Source organism: Chiroxiphia lanceolata, chromosome 8 (genome assembly GCF_009829145.1).
Source record: "Chiroxiphia lanceolata isolate bChiLan1 chromosome 8, bChiLan1.pri, whole genome shotgun sequence".
Lineage (NCBI taxonomy): Eukaryota > Metazoa > Chordata > Aves > Passeriformes > Pipridae > Chiroxiphia > Chiroxiphia lanceolata.
The window spans coordinates 35,780,688-35,804,785 of record NC_045644.1 but is presented as its reverse complement, the minus strand read 5'-3'; the positions used below and the strand labels follow the sequence as shown (position 1 = coordinate 35,804,785).

The window sequence follows — 24,098 nt, the reverse complement described above, 5'->3', positions numbered from 1 at the left end:
GTCAAAAACCACAGTTCCTTTCATTTATTTGTAAAAACAAGCCACCTTTGAGGGGGGAAAAAAATGTTTTGAAAGAGCAGCAAGAGAGCATAATGAACCCGAGCACAGAGGAAACCAGACTATTTTTATCAATGATGTCTCTCAGGAACAACAGATCCTAAAAAGAATTGAATTTCATCAGGATCTGATCACAGTGCTTACTAAATTGCTTTTTCTGTATCTGACATGCTTGATAAGAAATGTCCCCAGCAGAGTTTCCGTGCTGGAGACTAAACGAAATGCATTATGCAATGGGCCTCCTGCCTGGGCACACGGAGCAATCTCCGGAGCAATTCAGGCACAAGGAGAATTCAATCCAGAGGTTCTGCTCCTTCCAAGGTGATGACTGTGATTAAAGCACAATCAACATTTCCTTTGTGACGGTTCATTTTTTTTTCCGTCCAAACTACGAAGGCTGTTTCCTCGATTATCCTTCAAATTCTCGAGGGCAGGATTCTGATTATCCTGATTTCTGAGCTGCAGAGATGGAAAGCCTCAGACAAACACCTGCTTCTGCTTGACACAGACCCACGAAAAATGAGGAAATATTTAAAGTTCAGTGTAGCACTACCCTGGTGCCTTACAGAATTACTTTTGTTTTCATTTCTAAGAGTAATTTCATTGCAATAAAAAAAGTCTATGAAATACTAACCCCATTTTGTTTCCTTTTAAAAGTATATTTCTCAAGAGGGATGATTCTCAATATCATATATCTATCTATACCTATATATAACATATCTCTTTTTTTAAGGAGAAGAGGTTGATGGCTGCCTTATGCCTTTAGAAAAATTAACCACAATGTAATACACTAGAAAAGGCACAAGAAGTTACAATCAAAGATATGATTCCATAGTACCTTCCAGCTTGAGAAAAATTATGAATTATGAGAAAGATCCTTGGGAAAATATAACCAGTATCACTGGTGGGACCTTTCTTGTGAAACTGTATGAAAGAGAATTCGTTTGAAATGAAAGAAAAAGTCAGAAAAAAGAGCTTTTGTCTCTTGATTGATTTGCTTTACACAGAGATTTTATCACCACAGTGTTGTTGGTTCCTTCTCTTATCTACACGTTTAGAGTGTTCCTTCAGAGAACTTGGCTTTGGTGGAGCCATTTCCCCACCTGGAGGAACAAGCAAGGTCAAAAGTCTCAAAGCAGTGAAAATTTCAGAAGGCTGAAACAGGAGGTTAATACTTGGGGGTAACAAAACCCCACTGTGGCCACTGCATTTATGTTTTCTTTACTGATTTTCTTTTTATTTGGGTACTAAATGGGCACTTCTCTACTTCAGGAGTGGGAATATCACCTGTAACCACCTCATTATTTTATTCAAACTTACCCATCAAACTTTTGTCATTAATGTTTGTCACCCTATCAGAGGGAGAATTTGAGGTAGAGGTTTTGTGGCCAGAGCCAGCTAAAAATTCTGTCTCATCACTATTATAACCATTTTATGGCACTGCTTTAGTGGTAACATTAACAGTGGCATCAATGCCCCTTTTAGATTGAAGGTTATAGGAAAAAAAGATTTTTTAGGTGTATTTTGGGTGTATTTTCAACCAATTTGGGCAGCTGTGCAGTTATAATGTGTGTGCACGTGGACGCACCCCCTGCAACGCTCACACCCTTCATCCGTAAGCTCAACACCTTTTTAGGGTGTAGTGAAATTTTACACTTAAATGCTTTTCTTCCTAAATCCCAACACCCTCCCAGGACAAAAAGCAGGAATTATTTACCAGGCACACTCCTGCCTATCCAGCCATAAGAGCTGCTTGGAACCCAAGGACTGTTGCACTGCCTGGGGCATTGATGCAGAGCCAAATGCAGATTAACCACACGGCCTCGACTCAGGAGAGGGTGTTCCAGCTCACCCTGAAACTCCTTGTCCTCTGCTGGAAAGAGCCCTGGGATTAAAGGGAGGGTTTCTGCAGAATCACTGCCAAAAGCATGGAGCAGAGACAAACACAACTGTCCTGGTAATGGTGACTTTCAAACTGAAAGAGTAGGTTTAGTGGGATATTAGGGAAAAATCCTTCCCTGGGAGGGTGGGGAGGCCCTGGCCCAGGTTGCCCAGAGAAGCTGTGGCTGCCCCTGGATCCCTGGAAGTGTCCAAGGCCAGGTTGGAGCAACCTGGGCTAGTGGGAGGTGTCCCTGCCCATGGCAGGGGGTGGAATGAGATGAGCTTTAAGGTTCCTTCCAACTCAAACCATTCCCTGATACTCTTGATGATTCCCCCTCCCTGCACTCCATCGCTCAGTCTGTGGCTGGAGGCAGGGAAATGCTCTTGGACACAGGACAACACACTCTCTCTGGCTTCTCCATGTTTTTGGCAGGGGTTCAGGGCACTGGGGAAAAACTGAGCTGCTGGGCTGGGCCAACGAGGCTCCTCTGGCTGCTCCCTCCCCTGTGATCCCAACACACACAGCACAGCTGGGAAGGTCCTCCAAGGACCTCGGGAATGAGACAACACAAAGGGGAACTAGGGCACATCTGAACCACAGATTGCAGTAGACCAAAGAGACTCCCAGATTAGCCTTTGGAGACCAGGGCAACCAAAAAATCCAGGTGGGGCAGCCCAAGGTGAGCTCTGGGCTGGCAAGGGCCAGGCCTGGCAAGGAATTCTGTGCCAAACCAGATGCCCACAGCTGTGTGACACCACAGCACTGCTGAGGAGAAGGTGACAGCAAACCCTGCTGCCCTGTTCCTGCAAGAGGCCAGGACACGTCATGGGGATCCCCGTGCCTCCAAGGGTTCTTCAACACTTCCACCCCAGAGCTGAAATTCCCTCTGCTGCTTCCCTCTCCCATTACCTGCACATATTCCTCAATTAAAGGTTTTCAGACCACCACTGATTAATTGAAGAACTACTACTCTGCACTGTGAAAACAAGCTGAAAAGAGAAATAATTCTTCCTGACCCCTCATGATCAGCTCCAGTTTAACAGGATAACCCAGGCACTGAAATAATTATCTCTACAAGGATCAGGGATATGACAGGGATGAGAATTTTTCTGAAGTGAAATAGGCCAATAAAGCATCACTGCAAGAGTATTTTGTTTAAATGTCAACAATTTAAAACCTTCAGACGCTTCTCAGTGACATTTAAGGATCAAATAAATTGCTGCATATGCTTCCTCTCTGACAACAGCTCCACTTCACGCCGTGACAAACACGGCTCCACGGAAGGGAAAACAGGAGTGCACATTGGGAAAATGGCTTTTTGTCATGGCAATTAGCCAAGACAGCAATTAAATCACACGAGTGGCTGGTTGTTCATTCAAGGTACAGACCTGACCTCAGGAACTCTTTCCCAGGAACTCTTCCCTCTCCTCAAGCTCTGGGTTTTGAGGAGAGAAAGGCTCAATCCCTTCAGACCTGACATCACAGACAGCAATCCAGTTTCAAATCCCAGGTTGTGGAATATCTCCCAAAAGTGAGGAATCACACTTTCCCCCTGTGCTTTTGTAAGGTGTGATCTCACACGTTATGCTAAAATCTTTGTTAGGAGGCAGGTGGGCCTTTTTCCTCTTCCTTTTAAAGCACTTTAAAATGGCAAGTGGAGAATGAGCAAAGAACGCAAGAGGATGAAACAGCCAGAGCTCTTCAGCCAACATTTGGGTGTTTGGCACTTTGTGCACTTCATTAATTCATTAATTTGATTTTTAGCCTTGGTTTTGCTGCACAAGGAGGTGTTTTATGTCAGTGAATCTGCCCCAGCACCCTGGAGATCCCCCTCCAAACACTGGATGTGTTTGACTTACTTATGTGGCTGATGTGCCAAAGTTGGAATCAAAGCAGATCATCTTCACTTCTGAAAGGAAATTACTTCTAAATTCAGTGCCACAGTTACTTCTTCCCAGCAAAATAAGGACCCTTTTTCCTCTTAGCTTCTGACAAAGCCAGAAGAACTGGGTATTTTCCCACTCGTGTTCCCAGGGAATTCCTAACCATGAGGAGAAACATCAGGCAATTCATGGACCATTTCCACATTTGGAAAAAAAAAAGAAAAAAACCTGTGCATGTGATAAAATCAGTTCATTTTTACCAGTTTATACCTCTCTTAATATTGATAATTAATCATATTTTAGATTAATTCTCCAAAATTTCACTTTAGAGCTTGATAAACACTCAGAATATTGTGCCTGTTTTCACCGTCAGCCAAAAATCCAGCCCAGACTGAGACTCTGTGAGATCCTCCTGTGCCAGCAGGGTGTACCCTAATGAACAAAAGGTATTTTTTGCACCCCAGACACAACTTCAAATGTGATCTGCAACCATATTTTTCTTTTCCTAATTTCATTTTTTTACCAACATCTGAATCTCAGTTTTCAGGCCAGTTTGATCCTTTTTCCCTTAAAACCTCCACTTGTGCATTTTAAGAAAGACTAGTTCTATTACTTTTTTTTTTTTTTTTTACTAGACAGCAACTCTATTTCTGAACCACAGCTGGGTTCAAATCACCAAGAGCAAAGTACCTTTCAGACTATATTCCCTAATTCTGGATAGTTGCTATAATTTTCCCAAGCAGTTCCGTTGATAACACCTGGTTCCTTAAACACTTTGGAAATTAAAATCATGGTTTTGTTTGCTTTTGAAGGGCTAAACATCCAACTTACCCTCTCTTCTATCTGAAATACATCTATATTTAAAGTCACAGGGTAATCTTAGACACTGAACAGTGACTGTCCTGCCTGATCAATATATCAGGGAAGTGTTTTCCTGGCTGCTAAGGGAGATTATGGAAAACAAGACTCAGGTTCATGCATTCACATATTAGAGTTACTGACAATTTTACTGACGGTTCTTTTTAATTAGTCACCTTGGTATCCTCCCAAATACATAAAATTTAATTACCTGTAACAGCACATCTTTGTAATTTTAACCTTTTCATGCTTCGCTACTTTGCAGTGACATTTCCTTTAAAAAAAAAAGGCTCTTCCTATCAAGAGATTGCAAGTGGGAGACAGACAATCAATCATAAAAAGGGAAAAGAGAGGGAAAATCACAACAGCAGACTTAAAACACCTTTTATGGTTCCTCATCATGCACTAGCAGATAATCAATAGCTTATCAAAGCTGTCGATTTTGACTTTGCTGAGTTATGAATTCAAAATCACTAATTCAAGTTATGAAACAGTCCAAGGTTGTAAATCTACTGTGAACTGTGCTTGTTTGACTTTGCCCATTACCTTGGATTTACCAGCAATCTGGTGGCCCCTGCAGGGCTGCAGTTAGAGTGGAAAGAAGGGGAAAAAAAGCCAACGAAAAGTTTGTTTGGAAATTGTAAAAGGGGTGACTACACCCACGAGAGGATTTTATCATTGCTTTCCACTGGCTTTCCCACTTCCAAAGCAATTCCAGGTTGCCTATCAGTTCATCTTGCATTTATGTTTAAATTTAATTAGAAAAATTGCTATCTGCCTCTTGCCTGTGCTGCAAATCACTTGGCCACAACTATTTGCCCTTTTCAATAAAACCCACCCCGGCGCTGCAGATGTGTCGTGGAAATCATCTGCAGTTCCCCTTCCCTAATCTGAGTCACCTAAATTGCTAATGAAAAATTAATACCTGACAAAATGGGTCAATTTGCTCATCTTTCAGTGGCAAAGGGACTATTCAAAGCCTCACTCGTGAGGTTCTTTTCTAATTTACTGAACAAACAACCCGAGCATGTAGAGATACAGACAATTTTTAAAGCATTTCTATGGCTGTTTCTTGTGCTGTGGCTGAGGTGATATCATTGCCCTGTCCACCAAATAATTTTTGGCAGGGAATTACCCAGGAATTCACAGTCATCTCACAGCCCAACAGCTGACAGCACATATTATCTTACACCAAACATTTTAGTCTAATTAACAGCTGAGCCGGACGACTCTGATTATTCAAAACATAAAAAGTCACTTCTTTCTTCACCAAAATTATTTGTACAAAGAGAAACACGCAGTTCTCCTAATGATGAGAGCTCTGTTTTCTCTGGAAGCCAGACTTGAAACATTTAATTATGCCAGGGGACATAACTGTGCTCAATCATGGTCTAATTCCAGCATGAAGTGTAAATACCATCCTCTACAAGAGCATCAGCCCCAAAAATTGGACAGCACCTATTCAGCTGAGAAAGGAACAATTAGAAACAAATTAAATCCCAAATAATTTCCTGAAGCTTGGATGTAACAGCTCGTAAGATTCTACAGGCAGAGCAAGCCAAAGGCTGGCAAACCTCTTTTACTATGTTTGAATTAAAAAAATCCAAATCTTAGTGCAAATAAGGCAAAGAAAATAAAGGCAGATTGAGATTCAACTGCTCCAGAAACCAACAACTTCCTAAATTAATCATGAACATTTGCAGTTTTAAATGAACCATATCTAACCAAGAAAAAGAAAAGCTTTGGCAAGGAAAACTGGTAGTCTGAGCTGAAATTTTGTTTTTCTGCAATTTGACTGTCGTTAGGGGTAAATTCACTCCCATGGGTTTGACTTAAAGCAGTCAGGCTTAAAAGTCAGCAAAGAAAACCCCACTTACTCTGGGATTTTACCCTTCATGCAGGTGAAAGAGGCATTTCTTATTTGTTGAAAGCTTTTATCAAAGCTGATTTAATCACACATACCCACTTCAACTCAGAGTAAAGTTTTAACAGGCCAAATTATGAAGACTGTGTGTTTCAGTGCCCCCAAAATCTTCCTTGGCAGCTCAAGGTGAACTAGCAAGTGCCTCACACACCTCAGGAAGGTATTTGTTGTTAGTTTGTGTGGTAGGCCCCTGGATCAAATGTCTTCTCTGGGCAGGGATTTCTCCCAGAAATAATGAAATAAATAAATTGATTAAAAAACCACTAGAGAAAACCCAGAACATGATGATGGACTTCACCCTCTGACTAATACCTGCCACTAGAACTAAGAGGGGGAGATGCTGTTTCTAGAAGTTTTAGACATCACTTGAGCTACTGCAAGTTTGATGTCAATGTGTCTCTGTGAGAAAACTTCCAGGAGGTTTTGTGTTTGGATGGAATTGGGATTTGTACAAGGAACTGCAAGAGAATTCAGTTGGAAAGAATTGGTAAGTGCTTGTCATCTTTGAGGCCAGAGGAACCTAAAAACCAGCCTATCCTCTGCAGTGTTAATTAGCTCTCAATAATAGGCATAAAAGTGATTTGTACAAAGCTGATTAAACCTGGATACTTAGGAAATGTCCTGTGTTCCCAACACCAGCCTCATCCAGCAGGATTACAACACCACCTCCAAGAAATGCAGTTTTCTCCTCCTGAATCCAAACTGATAGAACCAGAGAGGTCCTTCTCTCTAATAAAAACCCGAGGGCTTCTAGGGGCAATTTCTGCTCTTCAGTGTCTTTTTCACTCCCCTCAACTGCACTGTCCTTTGAGAACTTTTTAAGCTCTTTTTGGTTTAAGCCTTTCATCTCTCAGGGCCCTGCTCAGACCCTTCTCCGTGAGGGCAGCTGAGCCCACAGACCTGGGAAGGTCCCTGCTGACACAGCTCCTGAGGATCCTGAGGATAATTAGTACAAAACCAAATGTTTTCCATGTAGAAGGATCCATCAGCAGTGCAAGAACAAGCAACACCTCCCAGTGCTGAGTTGTTGAGAGGCTGAGTCCTGCCTGAGGACAAAGCCAGGCTCAAAGGTGTCCTGGAGTATAAGAGTGGGAATTACCCCCTGGAACACGATACCAGAGCACAGCCTCACAAAACCAGGCCAGCAATCAATTAATCCAACCTCATCTATATTTTGCTGCTAACTGGCTTTTCTTCTTTGCATGATGATGGAAGATACCAAGTACAGAAAGGGAGGAAACCTTCCCAAAGCATGTGTGACAGGAACAGACTGAAGGGGAAGGAGGGAGGAGAAATTATCTTTCCAAGGCTGTGAGATATTCATGAGGTTCTACCTTGTAACTCCATTTGATGGCTTCCATGTCCCCATAATAAATTCTAATTCATTCAAGTCTTCTTGATACAAAAGCAGGAAAAAATTAATTCCCAAATATAATTTAAATATAAAACTATGTCACAACAATAACAACAACAAAAAACCCAATCAACAAACAACACAGCTTTTCTTGGAAACTTCCTTGCAATCCTCTAAAGGAAATAATACATATGCAAAGCCTCTGACTTTATGAGGCAGAACTTCAAACAATGCTGTCTTAGAATGGGCTTTGGTATCTTTTTTTGCAGGGTAATTTTGGCAATGATTATTAGAGGACTTAGAAGTCAGGAGATTTATTTCCTTTCCTGGTTTGGGAATTTATAAAGCAGTTTCCTCCATCACTGGTTTCTTCCAGCTCAGCCCAAGACTATAAACAAAGCAGACACTGTATGGATTCTTCCTTGCCAATGGATCCAACTGCTCTGGGTCCAAGGGAAAGCAGCTTGGAATGGAAACACCTCAGTAAATTCATGGATAGATGCCAACTGCAGAGAAGGAATTGTGCAAGACTGAGCCAAAATATGACTCTTCCCACCTACACTAAATGCTTTCCTTCAGGGGTCAGCTGAGTAGACATCTTGCCCTGCAAAGCAGGACTTCTCTTTCAAGCTATTGCTTCTGAATAATTCATACTTCAACTTTGCTCTAGATTCATTAATATTCCTTCTCATGTTCATTTCAAAATTAAAAACCAAATTAAAAAAGAAAAAAACAAAAAGATGATGTTAAACTAAAAACAGTCCTTTAGCCTACGGAGTAGGGTAATGGTAGCTATGTAGTAGCTTAATAGTAGGTTAATAAAGAATAAATATAACTCATAAAAAGATAAAATAAAGGATAAATGTAATACAAGTGTTTCCTAATTGAATCTTTTTAGGTACCATCTGTATCTTCTAAAGGAATTATCACTTAAAAGTCAAGTAGATGTCTGAGGCACCAAGGTGTAAGTTCTTCCACTTTGGTTTATCAAAATTTCTGCACGTAGATAAACAGCAGAAAGTTCAGAGTTTATCACCAGAACCAGGTTCTCGCTTCAGAGATCACATTTCTCACGGTGCAGTTTGATGCAAAAAAAAGCCAGAAAGCAAACAAAAGAAGCTGAACAGAACCTGAACTGACTGCAGCTTAGGGAGGTAAATGAAAACACTTTGTAACTCAGCACCTACATCACAGGGCAGATTTTTCCAAGCTCTGGCAGACACTGTGTCTTCCAGTGGAGCACATGTGCCTGAGCAAGGACAGGAACAGGGACAGAGCTGCACTGCCCTCATCTGAGAGCACAGTGTCCCCAGAACTGTGTGGTTTCCATCACAACCACATAAAAAAAGAGAAGGGAATGACCAAACACTAGTTAGTAATGATTCCTGCCTCACCTGCCCCTGTACTGGGAACTGGAGCAGATCTGCGCAGGCAAGATGGGGTCAGAAGGATGTGAAAACCAATGCACCAAGATTAAATATGGATCATCTCTCCCCTTCCCTTGACCCAGCTCAGGTATAACTGCAGCAGGACCCCTGGGGCCAGACAAAGCAAGACACCAAAATGTGTGGGAGGGGAAAAGACTACGAGGCACAGGACAGCAAGACAGACAAGGTAGGGAACAGCAGCAACCTCCACACTTACAGCCTCAACCTCCCCCATCTCCTGGCTGGAGGAAGCAGGACAGAGAGTGTGTCCTGCAACAAGCCAAGTCATGACCTGAATGTCCATGTTTAACATTATTTTACTGTCATCTTAATGTCCAAGTTAACCAGGGGAGGGGTAATACCTCGTGATTCAACTGGTTCTTCCTTTTTCTATTCTTAAACATATGAATCAAAGGTCATACATCAATTGAGAAATTCCTCTTTCTGTTGCCCCCCCCAACAGAGATGCACATCTCCATCATACCTGGAGGGAAAGGGTTCCAGCACCGTCTCGCACCGAGAAATGATCAAGTTCTCACCTCATTTGGTGATTCACTGTGCACACTGAGCATGAAACGAGCCTTACACTCACCTTTATCCCTATTTATGGATATACCAACATACACACTTAGTAAAAGTACCTACAAAAGATAAACCCCCACTGCTCTTCAGTGCCTCTTGATCAAAACCTGACCACAAAACCAAAAAATCTTCCCAGGGACGAGTGACTAATGCTTCCTCTTCTAAAAAAAATATTTCTCCTAAGGTTTATAACGACCCTGCATGGAATAACATGTCAAGTCCCTTCCCAGAAGTGCTTCTTTGGGATATTCTGAGAGTGAAACACAGACAGATCAGAAAAGCAATTCCACAATTTACCAAATTTCAGTGAGACTCAGCCTATGCAGTGAGGGATTAGTTCGCCATTGGACCAAAGCTGGGATTTCACCACATGGATCTTACCCTGGTTTTCTTTTGCTTAACACACAAAAGGCAGCCTAAAGCACACAGAATCTTCCTATTACAGTTCTTAATTGTGTCCACAGAAACAGAGGGCAGTTGCTTGCAAAACAAACACATCAAACTTGCCAAAACTCCAGAGGACTTACAGGATCAGTGAGTTCGGGCAGGCTGGCTTGGTAGGTGAGGGGTCTGCAGTCACGGGTGTTGTTCACCAGGACACAGGGGAGAAACATTGGTCCCAAATCGTCCCCATCCAGCACATCCACTGTCAGGGTGGTTGTACTTGTCCTTCTCTCATTCAGATTTTGGGCTCGGTCCTGTGGAGCAAATGGGGAGACTTTCTGAAGTCAGCACCTACTTAAAAGTTTGAAGCAAAGCTAAGGACAAAACACAGTTATCCACATTCCTGCTAATTACAGGAACTTCAGCCTCAGAGGCTCAGGAATACAATTAGGAGGGAAAAGTTAAGAAATACTGCAAGACATCTGTCACTCAGAAATAACAGACGTTGGGAAATCTGGAGTATGAAATCTATAAAAATGCAGCAAATTTGTAGAAGATAAAAAGCCCCTCGTGCCTCATTGATAATGTGAAATTATGGGGTTTTACCCAGCAGGCAGCTGAACCCCACAGCACCAGGGGGATGGGGGAGAGGAGCAGTAAACAAGGTAAAACTCAGGGGTTGAGGTTAAAGACAATTTAATGGGACAGAAAAGGAAGGGGAAATAATAATACTGGTGATAAAAGAACACACAATTGATGCACAACCCAACTGCTCACCACCCACAGACAGATGCTCAGCTGCCCCCTCCCAGCCAAATGCCCCCCCTTTCATTGTTCAGCAGGATGTCACGTGGTCTGGAATATCCCTTGGGCCAGTTGGGATCAGCTGTCCCAACTGCCCCCTCCCAGCTTCTTGTGCCCCCAGCTTCCTTGCTGAGAACTCCTTGAGTGACCACCTCCTGACCCATCCCCGTGTCCCCAACACTGCTCTCATCCTAAATTCACACCACAGTCCTGCATTAGGAAGAGAATTCACTCTGTCTCAGCTGAAAGCAGGACAATATCCATGCTTTGTTCTATACTGTCTACATCATGCCCAAGTCCCACACTTCCTAATACATCCCAATGAATACATCCCAATTAATCCCCACCACCTTCGCAGCCTTGTTTATACACACAGATATCATTCCTCACCCTCAGAGCATCCTACTGCAATGTCCCTTGATTGCATTAGCCCTTGACTCCAGCAATGAGTTCATTTAGTCCATGATTTTGGGGTTCATCTGTCATGGACTGTAATGCTCAATCCACCTCAATTTAAGAAAGATTTAGCACCTCTCTCCCTCTCCCCTCCCCCAAAAAAACCAGCCAGAGGACAGCTATGGAATTGACCCAAGATCTCCAAACTGTAAAAACTGTGGAAAGCTGATTTGTCCACAGAATGAGTTATACTGCTCATGATTTAAAAGGTTCAAGAACACTTCTGTCCACAATAAAGCAGCTCCAATGCTGCATCCCCCAAAAGACCTCCACACTGCATGGCAGGTTCTCATCTCTGTTAGCACGGTTTGGCTTATTTTTATTTTTTTTTATTCTTTAGGTACACAAGACACTGCTGACTATTGCAACTTCTCTACTGTCTCCTTTCTTTTCTTTCTAGATGACACAGAATAAACCCTGAAAGTTCCTGAATTGTGGGAACCACCCACATTAATTTTACACACTGAACAATGTGCACAGTAGTTAAGAGCACCTCTTCTTTCTTCTTTTGTTATCACAGAGAAAGGACAGCATGACTAGCCATTATTTTTTTATTTTAATCAGTCAAAAGTATTTCCATTTTCATGGAGGGACTGTTGCATCAGCTTTTCTTTACAGACTTAAGGAAATATGGGCCATTAGCTGAGTCTTGCCCTCTTTTTCTAATATAACGTTAACAGAAAAGGAAAAAAAAAAAGGAATTTTTAATTAATTTTTTCTGTATTTATGCCATTTAATATGGCATAAATAATTAATAATTAATATCTGTATAAAAGGAATAGGTCACTGCTTTAAATCAGATGGGGATGGGATACATATTTTGGAACTTCTTGGAACAGCTTCACATTTATAGTAAATATGAGAATTTCTGCATTCAGCTTTCTTCAAGGTCAGTGATAAAAAACAATTCCAGCCACAAGGAGCAGCCTTCCTCAGCTAAACTTTCCTTACATTCCCCCAGTATGTGCCTTTGAGTGATACTGGATCAAAGCAGGTCCAGAGGAATTAATTCCATGCAGTATCTTCGAGATGCAAGAACAACAAACTGCTGATACTGTGACCAGTGGAGCAGAAGTGTGATTGCACACCACAGACAACAGAGAGAATGAAATGCATCCTGTGGTGTTTTATAATCCCAGAATAGTCTGGGTTGGAAGAGGCCTTAAAGCTCAGCCATCCTCACCCCCTGCCATGGGCAGGGACACCTTCCACTAGCCCAGGTTGCTCCAACCTGGCCTTGGACACTTCCAGGGATCCAGGGGCAGCCACAGCTTCTCTGGGCAACCTGGGCCAGGGCCTCCCCACCCTCACAGGGAACAATTTCTTCCTAATATCCCATCTAGCCCTGCCCTCTGTCAGCTTGAAGCCATTCCCCCTTGTCCTGGCACTCCAGGCCCTTGGAAAGAGTCCTTATCCATGTTTCTTGTCGGCCCCTTCAGGCCCTGGAAGGCCACATTTAGGTCACCCCAAAGCTTCTCCTCTCCAGGCTGAACAATCCCAACTCTCCCAGCCTTTCCCCTCCCAGCAGAGCTGCTCCAGCCCTCTGATCCTCTTGGGGCCTCCTCTGGACTGGCTCCAGCAGCTCCATGTCCTTGCTGAGCTGTTCCCAGGGCTGGAGCAGCTCTGCAGGGGGGTCTCACCGGAGCACGGCAGAAGCTCAGGAAGCACTGAGCCAGCCCCACAGCCTGTCTTCTGTTGGCAGAATGCTGAACATGCCACAAAATATGTAAGAAAACAGACTGTGAAATGTATCTGTGCTTCTGTATCAGGGAGATGACAGAACCCCAAACGTGAGGATTCAGGAGCGAGATATCTCCAGCTGCCTCATTTCCCTCGAACGAGGTTGTATCACAACAGGGTAAACAACAAAGGAGAAGTTTTCATTTACAGCTGTTATCAGAAGGACAACAAGGGAAAAAAGCTTCCACAGCCCTCAAGGGCACCAAAAAACTTCTCTGATGACAGATATCTGAGATATAGTTTAAACATCACTTTCCTTCTCCGTGTATTATCCACTGCCAGCCACTCTGGAAAAACCTCTCTGCACACTCGTGATATGACTTGAAGGAAAAATCACCTCTTTAGAGCAAAATGCATTTCAAACCTGAAGGATACAAGGAAATTGTATCCATTATACTCCTTTAAGCTCAAATTAGCATTGCCAGATTTGTTAGAAAATGAACACTTAGTGCCACCAGACTGCACTTTTCTGCATGGGCTGCACTGCAAATTTGCAACTTGCTCCTTGTGCCAAAAAGGTTGGCTTGTCACACACACTGAGCAGGCTTTTTTAACCAGTAATAATATGTCTGAGCTTTCAGCAGCCCAGATAAATCTTAAATTAGATCTTCAGGAGAAGAGGATTTATCAGACCTGATATTTCAGCAAGGCTTTGCCTTTGCTTGGAAAGGAAACTAAAAACCCACCTAAATCAGTGGCAGAAATGGCCTTTAAGAGATTTATACTCACATTTGCTTGAACAATGACAAAATAACGAGTCTTTTCTTCATAATTTAGTCTTTCCCGTAGAACTACTGCTCCGGACAAAGTGAGAGGAATATCAAAGGTCCTGTTGGAAGCCTGCAAAAGGGAAAACAATCTGATAAAGCTGAACATGCTTCACACTTGAAATGGGTTTTAGATGGGCTGCAATGGGATGATCCATTGGCTGCCATTCCAAGACTGCATCTGCTCTTCAGATCAGAGATTTCAAAGTTTTCTAAGTTTTCTCCCCACCAATTTATTCCATAAGAACCCCACAAGAAATAATCTGTACATTACAGAATTCTCTTGGATTCTTTACATATCCATTGCTACTTCCAACCACAAACTGAAGTCTGACTATTCTGCTTCTTTCCCATTTACCAGCCTGAATTTGCAGTGGTGTGTTCAGAAGAAATTATCAAGTATTGGAGATTGAGAAATCCACATTATTGTACTTATCTGCTCTTTATTCTGGCTTTCATGAGGGCAATTAAGTGGTAAACACAGAGAGCACCAGGCACACACTCAGATGCCAGTTCATGCATATGTTCATACACCAGTAAATTCAGATTTCAGGGTAAATCAGGGTGCCAAACCAGGTGAAATCCAATTTGTCCTGTGGACTTGCTTACACAGACTCAGGTTACAAAGCTGGGGCACCAGTGGCAGCAGGGCACTGCAGGATAGACAGGTTTCAGGCCTGAGATCCAGTTCCAATTCTATCAAATTAATCACATCAAAAAAATCCTTCTGTGTGCCCATTTACCATTAGAACACAGGTAACATTTAGGTATGTTGAACAGGCAGTAGCAATGCAATATTCCCAGTTCTCTGCACAGAAAGCAGGCAGAGGGACACTGTACCATTCTTTCATGAGATCACACAAACAGAGCCTTTCAGAGTCCAAAAAACTGATAAAATTGCAGTTTGTTTTTCAGCAGATAAGTGGGACTGCTGGTCAAATTCACCATGCTGCAGGTGTCTGTGGTGTGCAGGAAAACAGGATTGGGAAGTACCTCCCAGACTCTGCTAAATAACTGTTTGCTTATATCCGAGTTTGGGACTCATCTGGTGGGATAAAACATACACAGTTCCTACTGGGGGGAAAGAAATCAATTATGTCATTTATACTGAGGCAAAGTAGAAACCATAGAATCATGGAATGGTTTGGGTTGGAAGGATCTGAAAGCTCACCTTGTTCCACCCCCTGCCATGGGCAGGGACACGTTCCACTAGCCCAGGTTGCTCCAAGCCCCGTCCAACCTGGCCTTGGACACTTCCAGGGATGGGGCAGCCAGATTCTTATTCTTATGCAACATTTGACCTCTTCCCAAACTGCCTGTACCTGGAGTCTCATTTTACTCCAACTCAGCACTGAAATGCAATCGTTCAGGGGTGATTTGAAGCTGAACTTCCAGCTGTAAGTTTGAAGGTACCACATCAACTCAACCCCGATCCCTCTGCAAACACCACTTATTTCTTCTTCAACCCAAACTTTACTGAAGCTCCAAGAAAACTAAAAGCTGGACTGTGTGCAGGGAAGGGAACGGAGCTGGGGAAGGGGCTGGAGCAGCAGGAGCGGCTGAGGGAGCTGGGGGGGCTCAGCCTGGAGCAAAGGAGGCTCAGGGGGGACCTTCTGGCTCTGCAAGTCCCTGACAGGAGGGAGGAGCCGGGGGGGGTCGGGCTCTGCTGCCAGGGAACAAGGGACAGGAGGAGAGGGAACGGCCTCCAGCTGTGCCAGGGGAGGTTTAGATGGGATATGAGGGATAATTCCTTCACTGAAAGGATGGGCAGGGACTGGAAGCTGAGGCTGAACCAGGCTGCCTAGGGGACTGGTGGAGTCCCCACCCCTGGAGGGCCTCACAGGATGTGTGGATGTGGCACTTGGGGACATGGGTTAGTGGTGACCTTGGCAGTGCTGAGGGAATGCTGGACTTGGTGATCTTGGAAATCTTTTCCCACCAAAACAATTCAGTTGGATTTCCCTCTAATACAGAAATGAGCAGTCTGGAAGTCAGGAATAAATATCAAGACATTTCTTTGTCACCTGCTCTCTCCAAGAGAATAAACCCGGTTCTCCTCTCATTTCAAAACAGAGACAACAAAATGCTTCTGCACGAGAGTCTCCGTAACTTAAAACCCTTGTTGGCCCATAGTTGTGACCATGGGCCAGGAAATTATAAAATGGGTTAAGCCACCAGGAAAACACAAATCAAATTACTCCCCAGAGAGTAATGCAACAGCATTATGCATATTCCCTAATTCCAGATTATCTCAAAACATTTAGAATCCTCATCAAACACAGTACAACGGATCTCCATAAAATAAGCAAGTAGGGAGGGAGTCCAGAACTAGCTTTCAGGATACATTTGTAATAATAACCCTCAGGTATAAATAGAGCCCTCACTTTGCATCAGGAGACAGAATGTTTTTGGCAAGTGAAGTGACTTAATCCTTAGCTTGTAACAGCCAGGAGAAGTTTTATGGTATTCCTTTACATGACAGCTAGAGCCCAGCCCTACAGCAAGTATGTCTGGCATTGATTTTTCTCCTTGGCTTTTATATATCTTCCCAATTAAACACAAAAAAATAATAAAGCTAAATTGAATTTCTAGAATAACACCTCTTGTTTTTATAGGTTGGTCTTTTTTTTTCCAAATGCCTGCATTAGTCTCCAATAAAAGTTATGGTGGTAGTGCTGGGTTGATGGTTCACAGAATTTCACAGAATATTTTAAGTTGGAAGAGACCCACAGGGGTCACTGAGCTCAAAGGACTTGATGATCTTAAAGGCCTTTTCCTCCCCTAACAAGTCCATGATTATGAGCTATAATCATCCTGCTCTTCTAAGGCAGGGAATGGTCTCATTGGTGTCAAACAACACCGTGGGCAACTTCAGCCCACAACAAGCAGAGATGTTTTGCACTAAGCTGCATTTTGGAGCCTGGTTTTTCCCAGTTCAAGGAAGAAAAATCCACTTTCAGCATGTATCACACAGGAACTTTCTGGCAAGCTGACAGCAGAGATGAAGCAGCTCAGCACGATGATAAGTCATGTCTGTCTTGCACACGCTCCAAATGCAATGTTGTGCACATATCAACAGATGAAAGCAGCAGATTTATTTAATCTGGGATACAAAATAGTACAGCAAAGATGCAATAAAGCATCTTTATTTCAAGGAGATGCTTTCAGAATGATTTCCCAGGATGCCTCTGTTCAATGCAGTGCTAGGACTTAATAGTAACTTAAATACAAAGCAGTTCTTCTACTTCACTGTGGCTCAATACATCTTAATAGAAATACTTTTTAAAAATTGTTTTAATTGTTTTTAGCACACAAACATAGCCAATGCATGCTAAAATGTTTCACTATTTTAAAACACTTTCAATTTTCCAAGTTATCACGGAAGAAGTATTTTCTCAGTGCAAACATCTTCATCACAGTCTTTACTGAAAGAGATTATTTGAGCTGGTTTTCTTTGGTATTGTAAGTTAAGGGTAATACAGAAGAGTGGAGAAGAACTCAAAGCTTGTCTGGGGATTTTCTTTGCAAATTTGAAACTACTTGTGCATTCCTTGCAATCCTCCCTGTCTTCTATTTACTTTTCAAATATTGGTGGTAGGGGAACAGCATCTATGGATTGGTTTTTTAGTCATGTCAACATTTCTGTCATGCAAACAGTTAAAAGATGATGTTGACAGAACATTTTATTGCTCACTATTGCCACAGAAAACCCTTCCCTTTCTTTATAAAAGCTTAGGGAATAAATACTTCAGTCATACATAACACCAGTACAAAGAACAGCTTACAGGGTGACATGAAGGACATCATGCACTACAAATTTTACTCCTTTAAGTAGAATCATAAAATGGTTTGGGTTGGAAGGGACCTTAAAGGCCATCTAGTCCAACCCTCCTGCCATGGACAGGGCCACCAACTAGACCAGGTTGTCTCACTGCTGGAAGTGTCAGAACTTGAGAGACTGCTCAAGTCTGTGCAATCAATTGAATCTCTGAAACTGACTGCAAACTTTTAAACCCCAAAAGAATTCCAAATATACACAACATATAAAACCAGAAAACTCCCCATCTCCCAAAAACCTAACATCCCAATTCTACCTTTGGACAAAAGACACTGCCTCTTTCCCAGTTCTTCCCAGACAAGATTATGGCTTAAGATGCTGCAAAGTTTTCCAAGGAACCACCTCTGTCCTCCAAATATGCAGATATAATAAGTAAATATTGCACCTCAGCATGTCCGTATGCAAAGATCAACAACCACCCCAGCGAAAAGTAAAAAAGAAGGGTCTCCCATCATTAGTTCTCAGTGAATTATTCCCTGATACTGTCACTGTTCCACACAGTTCTACCTCCCAAAAAGTATAGGCAACAACTGCAATTGTAGGTATTTCAATTTGTGTTGAATTCAGTGGGAACAGGACTGAAGCCTTTATGGGTGCACAGCTTTGATGGTGGCAGCTGAATCCCAAGCTCTGTGCCTGCGTTTCTAACCCAGCTGGAAACCAGATTGGCTCTTTTCCCACAAAACCATTTTTGCTCCAATTCCCCTTCAGGAAAAGCAGGGAATTTCAGTGAGAGGTTACCAAATCTATGCACTCTTATTTCACCCCCACATACACACTTGAACATCTGTGCCATGACTAAAAAACCAGGTTAGACTGCTGAAGGAACTCCCCCACCAGCTGATCCACCACAACTGCGCTCACAGCCCAGGGTTTGCAAAGGAGCACTGCTAAAATTACTTCAAATTTGCTACAAAGATGCATTTGGACACTTCACAGAAATCACTCATGTTCAAGACCTTGTTCTAATGGAGAAATTCCCCCATCTAACTCTAAAGAGAATTTATTTTAGTACCTTTACACTGTTTGCTCTAAAATCATGTGTTTGCAATGATAAGGATCACTAGAGTTTCATTTTAATAATATATAACCCTTTTTAAAAAAACACAACAAACAGTGATCTTAAAATATAAATGACTTTGTGAGGAAAGTCAGAAGGTCTCTTTTGAGAGTAATTTAGCCATGCCTGTGAATATCTTAGCTGTGAATCTATCAGGTGTAGATGTGGAGGAGTGAATCCAGCTACCTGAAAATGCCTCCAAAGCCAAGGTGAAGTGTGTGAACAACACTGGAGCAGGCAGGGGGTTATTAATCACAGAATCCCAGAATGGTTTGGGTTGGAAGGGACCTGTAAGAACACCCAGTTCCACTCCCTGCCATGGGCAGGGACACCTTCCACTAGCCCAGGTTGCTCCAAGCCCCGTCCAGCCTGGCCTTGTACTCTTCCAGGGATGGGGCAGCCACAGCTTCTTTATTTATATAGATATATATAAATATACACACAGCTGGAGAAAAAGCCCTCAATGGATTTACCTTGTCATTAGGATTGTACTGGATGACATATTCTATCTGGCCATTGGGACCATCATCAATGTCAGTAGCACCATTGTTTCCAGAAAATCCTGTGAAGATGGTGGTTCCAACTGGAGTTAACTGCAACAACAGTGACACACAGACACCCATTAAAACCTTAAGGTATACAACAAACAATTAAACAACTCCTTGAAGTCTTTTTTATTATTGTTTTATTTCCCCCCCTAGCTCTGGGCTATAATGCATCAAGGCAGAACTTCATTTATTTAAAAAAAAAAAAAAAGGACGATGAGAAAAAAAATCTTAAAACTGAAAGAACTCATGAAATAAATATAGATTAAACCCAGTAAAAGCTGCTTTTTCAGACTCAGGAAGGAAAACAAAGCTGAGCTGCAAATGTAAACAGAACTTATTTGACAGTGTCTTCATGGCAACATGAACAGTGCCAGCTTAATATTGTTACATGCAAACACAGACACCCAGAGAGCTTTATGGCTTTAAACACAAGAATGATGCTGTTGCTCCAATACTGTGTTGGCAGCAACTGAATACCCATTAAATTATATTCTGAAAAAGAATCAATTTATAATTATCCTCGCACAGATAAATAGCATGAAATCAAGACCCATTGAGACCAAGGACAGAAGATTTCTTTGGAGTCATCGTTTCTGAATTTTAATATTCAGGAAACTTTGTGAGTAATCAACCTGAAAGAGAAAAACAAATGAACAAACAGTTCTGGATCCAACACAGCCCTTGCTTCCCGCTGCTCTCATCACCCCCAAATTTGTGGCCCTGAAATTCAGAGTCCCACTGGCCCCTCTTCTTTTTTCTCAATTCTATAAGAAGTTTTTGCACATATTTAAGCCTATACTGACCAAAAAGGACTGAAATGCTGTAAAAAGAGAAGGTGGCAAAGGACAGTCAGTCAAATGTTTGCCGCAGATCTGGATGTTATTTCACATTCATATTTTGTAGTTCACACCACACAGCAAATAACTAACTCTCCATTTCCTCTTACAGTCACAGTTCCTGTTTTATTTATAAAGTTGCTAATTAGGTGTGCAATGGTTGACAGAGTTCCCTGAGAAACGTTTTCAGGGCTGAGAATACTGAATCTTTGAAATAAAAAAACATCAGTTCAAAGCCTTTTTGTTGTGAAACAGGTAGGGTTTAATTTACAATATTTATACTATCCACACTTAGGCCACAATAACTATGTATGTTTATGTTTTGCTGCAACCTTGACTTACTTGCTCCTGGGACAGGCAGTAGAAGTGTCATATATGGGTTGTACCCTCATACCTACTAAAGGGTTAGGATTAGGATGTGCAGGGGGGAAGGGGCTTTCTCATGTTTTTGGAAGGGAATAGAAAACCAAAGCAAACCCAAAAACCAGCTTGGAAAATTTCCAGGATGGTTTGCAGGGGGTTTTTTTCCCCACCCAGGCCACCTCTCACCCCTTTTTCAGCATCCAGGCTTCAAAACTTATTTCATGCTTCAAAACCCACTTCCAATCATCTGGGAGAGGCCCCTCCCGTTCAAAGCCACACAATATTTTTACACTGAGATCTCAGCATTACAATGTTTTCCCATTACCAGCAACATCACTTCTTCCTGTTGCATTGGCCACTTGCCAGCCATGCCAATTTGACCCCGAATTTGTGAGGGATTTCTGACAGGCTGCTGGCAGTTTATTACTGGAACAGCAAGGAGGAACTCAGGTCACCTAATAAAATGTGACTGTTCAGCCAAGGATGGTTCACGTTGGATATCAGGAACAATTCAGCAGCTCAGGGGAGGAAAATCACACGTGCTTGAGGGCAGAGAGAGGGAGAGTACAGAGCCATGGTCCACATAGGCAAGAGAGATGAGCCTTGGGAGACATTAAGTTGATGTACCAACAATTAAAAACACACTGGGATGGGGACAAGGGAAGACAGAACAGTACCTTCCCCTCTATCCCACCCCTGTGCCCAGGCTCAGCATCACTCCTGAACTCCCAGCTCCTCCCTCCTTGCTGCCACACAGCATTTTCCCCTCTCAACACCGTTTTCCTGAGGGCTGGGCCAGGCTCTGAGCTGGCCCATGGATTGCCCAGGGCAGTCCCACCATCTTCACAGAGACCCCTCAGCCCCTGGGCACTGACACCCTGAACAGCTCCAAAGAAAAGGGCTTAACCCGTTCATCTCTGGGTAATTAACACTCTCATTAGGGGAAGGAGCCAGGTGCTGCTGGCTCCTCAGGGGGTGGCATATGATGGGAATCTCCCACGGTTCTGGGGTCCAGACATGGAAAAGCCTTGGTGCTCCTGGGTGGAGCTGAGAGGAGCAGCTCTGTAGACATTAGACATGTGGAATTACAGATTGGTTTGGGTTAGAAGGGATGTAAAGCTCATCTTGTTCCATCCTCTGCCATGGGCAGGGACACCTTCCACTAGCCCAGGTTGCTCCAAGCCCCGTCCAACCTGGCCTTGGACACTTCCAGGGATCCAGGGGCAGTCACAGCTTCTCTGGGCAACCTGTGCCAGGGCCTCCCCACCCTCACAGGGAACGTTTCTTTCCCACTATCCCATCTATCCCTGCCCTCTGGCAGTGGAAAGCCATTCCCCCTTGTCCTGTCCCTCCAGGTCCTTCTCCAAAATCCCTCTCCACCTCTCCTGCAGCCCCTTTAGGCCGTGGGAGGGGCTCTCAGGTTTCCCTGGAGCCTTCCCTTCTCCAGGTGAACCCCCCCAGCTCTCCCAGCCTGGCTCCAGAGCAGAGGGGCTCCAGCCCTTGGAGCATCTCCGTGGCCTCCTCAGGACTCGCTCCAGCAGCTCCACGTCCTTCCTGTGCTGAGCACCCCAGAGATGGACACTGTACTCCTGGTGGGGTCTCATATTTTTCCAAACAGTATGATACTAAAATACAGTAAATATTAAAATATTTTAAAAATCCTGCCCCATCCAACCAGCCCAGGAGCTGACAGAAACTCCCAGGGGGTTTGTGCTGCTCCCACCAGCTATGACACCATGCCCTGCAAAAGGAGGGGGCAGAGCTCCAGCCAGCATTCCAAAGGACCAGACCACTCCAAGCGGGAACCTCCCAGCTGCCAAGAGGCTGAGGAAGGGCTGGGCCTGCCCAAGTGCTCCCAGCTGAAGGGCCAGGAGCTGTGGTGCTCTCCAGAAGCATGGAAAGGCTTGGAAAAGCCAGAGTTATTTGCTGTCTCCCTCAGAGCAGCTGTATCAGGGCTCTGACAGGGTGCAGAGAAAGGATGGCCAACATAAAAAGGCTCCAGCACTGTAAAGCACATTATTAAGTGATAACAAAGGAGACAGTTGTAAAAATGAACTATCAGTAAACACCAGAATTACAATTGCACGCTCCAACAGTAAAAGTCAAAAGCTAAAGTCCTGGATTTAATGTATTGCATCCAAAATAACTGACTGCAGATGTGCAGACCTTCAGGACACGCAGCTTTTCATTTTATGTACATTTTCTTTATGCAACACAAGTGATACTAGAAATACCAGAGACAAAAATCCCCACCACTCCCTCATTCCACTCCTCTTTCCAGCCTGCTCAAGATCTCACATTATAGACTCCTTCAGCCTTCAGAAAAATTCAGATGAGCTCTTAACTGGATGCTTCAAAACCCACTTCCAATCATTTGAGAGAGGCCCCTCAGCATTCAAAGCCACACAATATTTTTGCACTGAGATCTCAGCATCACAATGATTCACCCTTAGCCAGCAATATCACTTCTTACTATTGCATTTACCATAACACTTTTACCCCCAAATTTGTGAGGGATTTCTGTCAGTTTATTGTTGGAACAACAAGGGGGAACTCAGTTCACCTAATAAAATGTGACTATTTAGCCAGAAGAGGCTCAGGTAGGATATTAGGAAAGATTTCTTTACTTAAAGAGTGGAATTTTGTTTCTCCCTGTGAACCTTTAGTGTCTCCTACAGGAAGGCACTGGAGTTATGTAGCAAAGTGTTTGACCACACTGAGTGTCTTACCTTCTGCAAGATAAAACATTAGGAATTGTAAAGAAACAATTATCTGAGTGTACATGACAGTCTGAGGAGAATCATCTCTGTGGGAATTCCACCCAGTGAAAAAGAACCATGGTGACAAGAAACAAGGAAGATTTCAAAAAGAATGCAATTAAACAAACAGAGAGGAAATGCACATCATACATCTTCTTCTTCCACAGTCTGCAGCTGTAATGCTTAAAAACTTCCCTCAATGTGATTTATGTCTATTAGAAGTCTAGATGTGGGCAGGAATGCTCAGCTCTTCCATAAAACATTTGGAAAATGAATTCTCCTATTATTGGCTATTTACAAAGTTAAAAATGAATAATTTTTCACAGGGGCCCCAAAGAGCAGAGCAAAGCAAGATTTCCAGTTAATCATTCTGAGCTAACATTCTTTTGATGATGTCTACCTGCAGAGATTAATTATTTCCTTACCACAAGGAAAAAGACAGCAATAATTACACAACAAGAAATGAAAATTCAGCACAAGTTAAAATTCTCAACAGCCCAAAGCCAAAGTTTGGAAATTAGTGAAGTTCAAGAAACACACTCATTTTGCAAAGGATTCCCATCTCTGCCAACTTAA

General features: G+C 43.0%; 1 protein-coding gene across 20 annotated transcripts in view; it reads right to left on the bottom strand.

The window, feature by feature from the left end:
- Positions 1–24,098, bottom strand: part of PCDH15 (protocadherin related 15) — a 696,943-nt gene that overhangs the window by 194,753 nt on the left and 478,092 nt on the right. For all 20 annotated transcript variants that reach the window (XR_004358261.1, XM_032694780.1, XM_032694781.1 and 17 more), the window contains 3 exons: positions 19,490–19,609; positions 14,081–14,191; positions 10,495–10,665 (listed from right to left, as the gene is read on the bottom strand). Coding sequence is in view for 19 of the 20 variants with exons in the window: in XM_032694780.1 (XP_032550671.1) it covers positions 10,495–10,665; positions 14,081–14,191; positions 19,490–19,609 (402 nt within the window). In the remaining variant the exon portion in view is untranslated. The remainder of the gene's footprint in view (positions 1–10,494; positions 10,666–14,080; positions 14,192–19,489; positions 19,610–24,098) is intronic.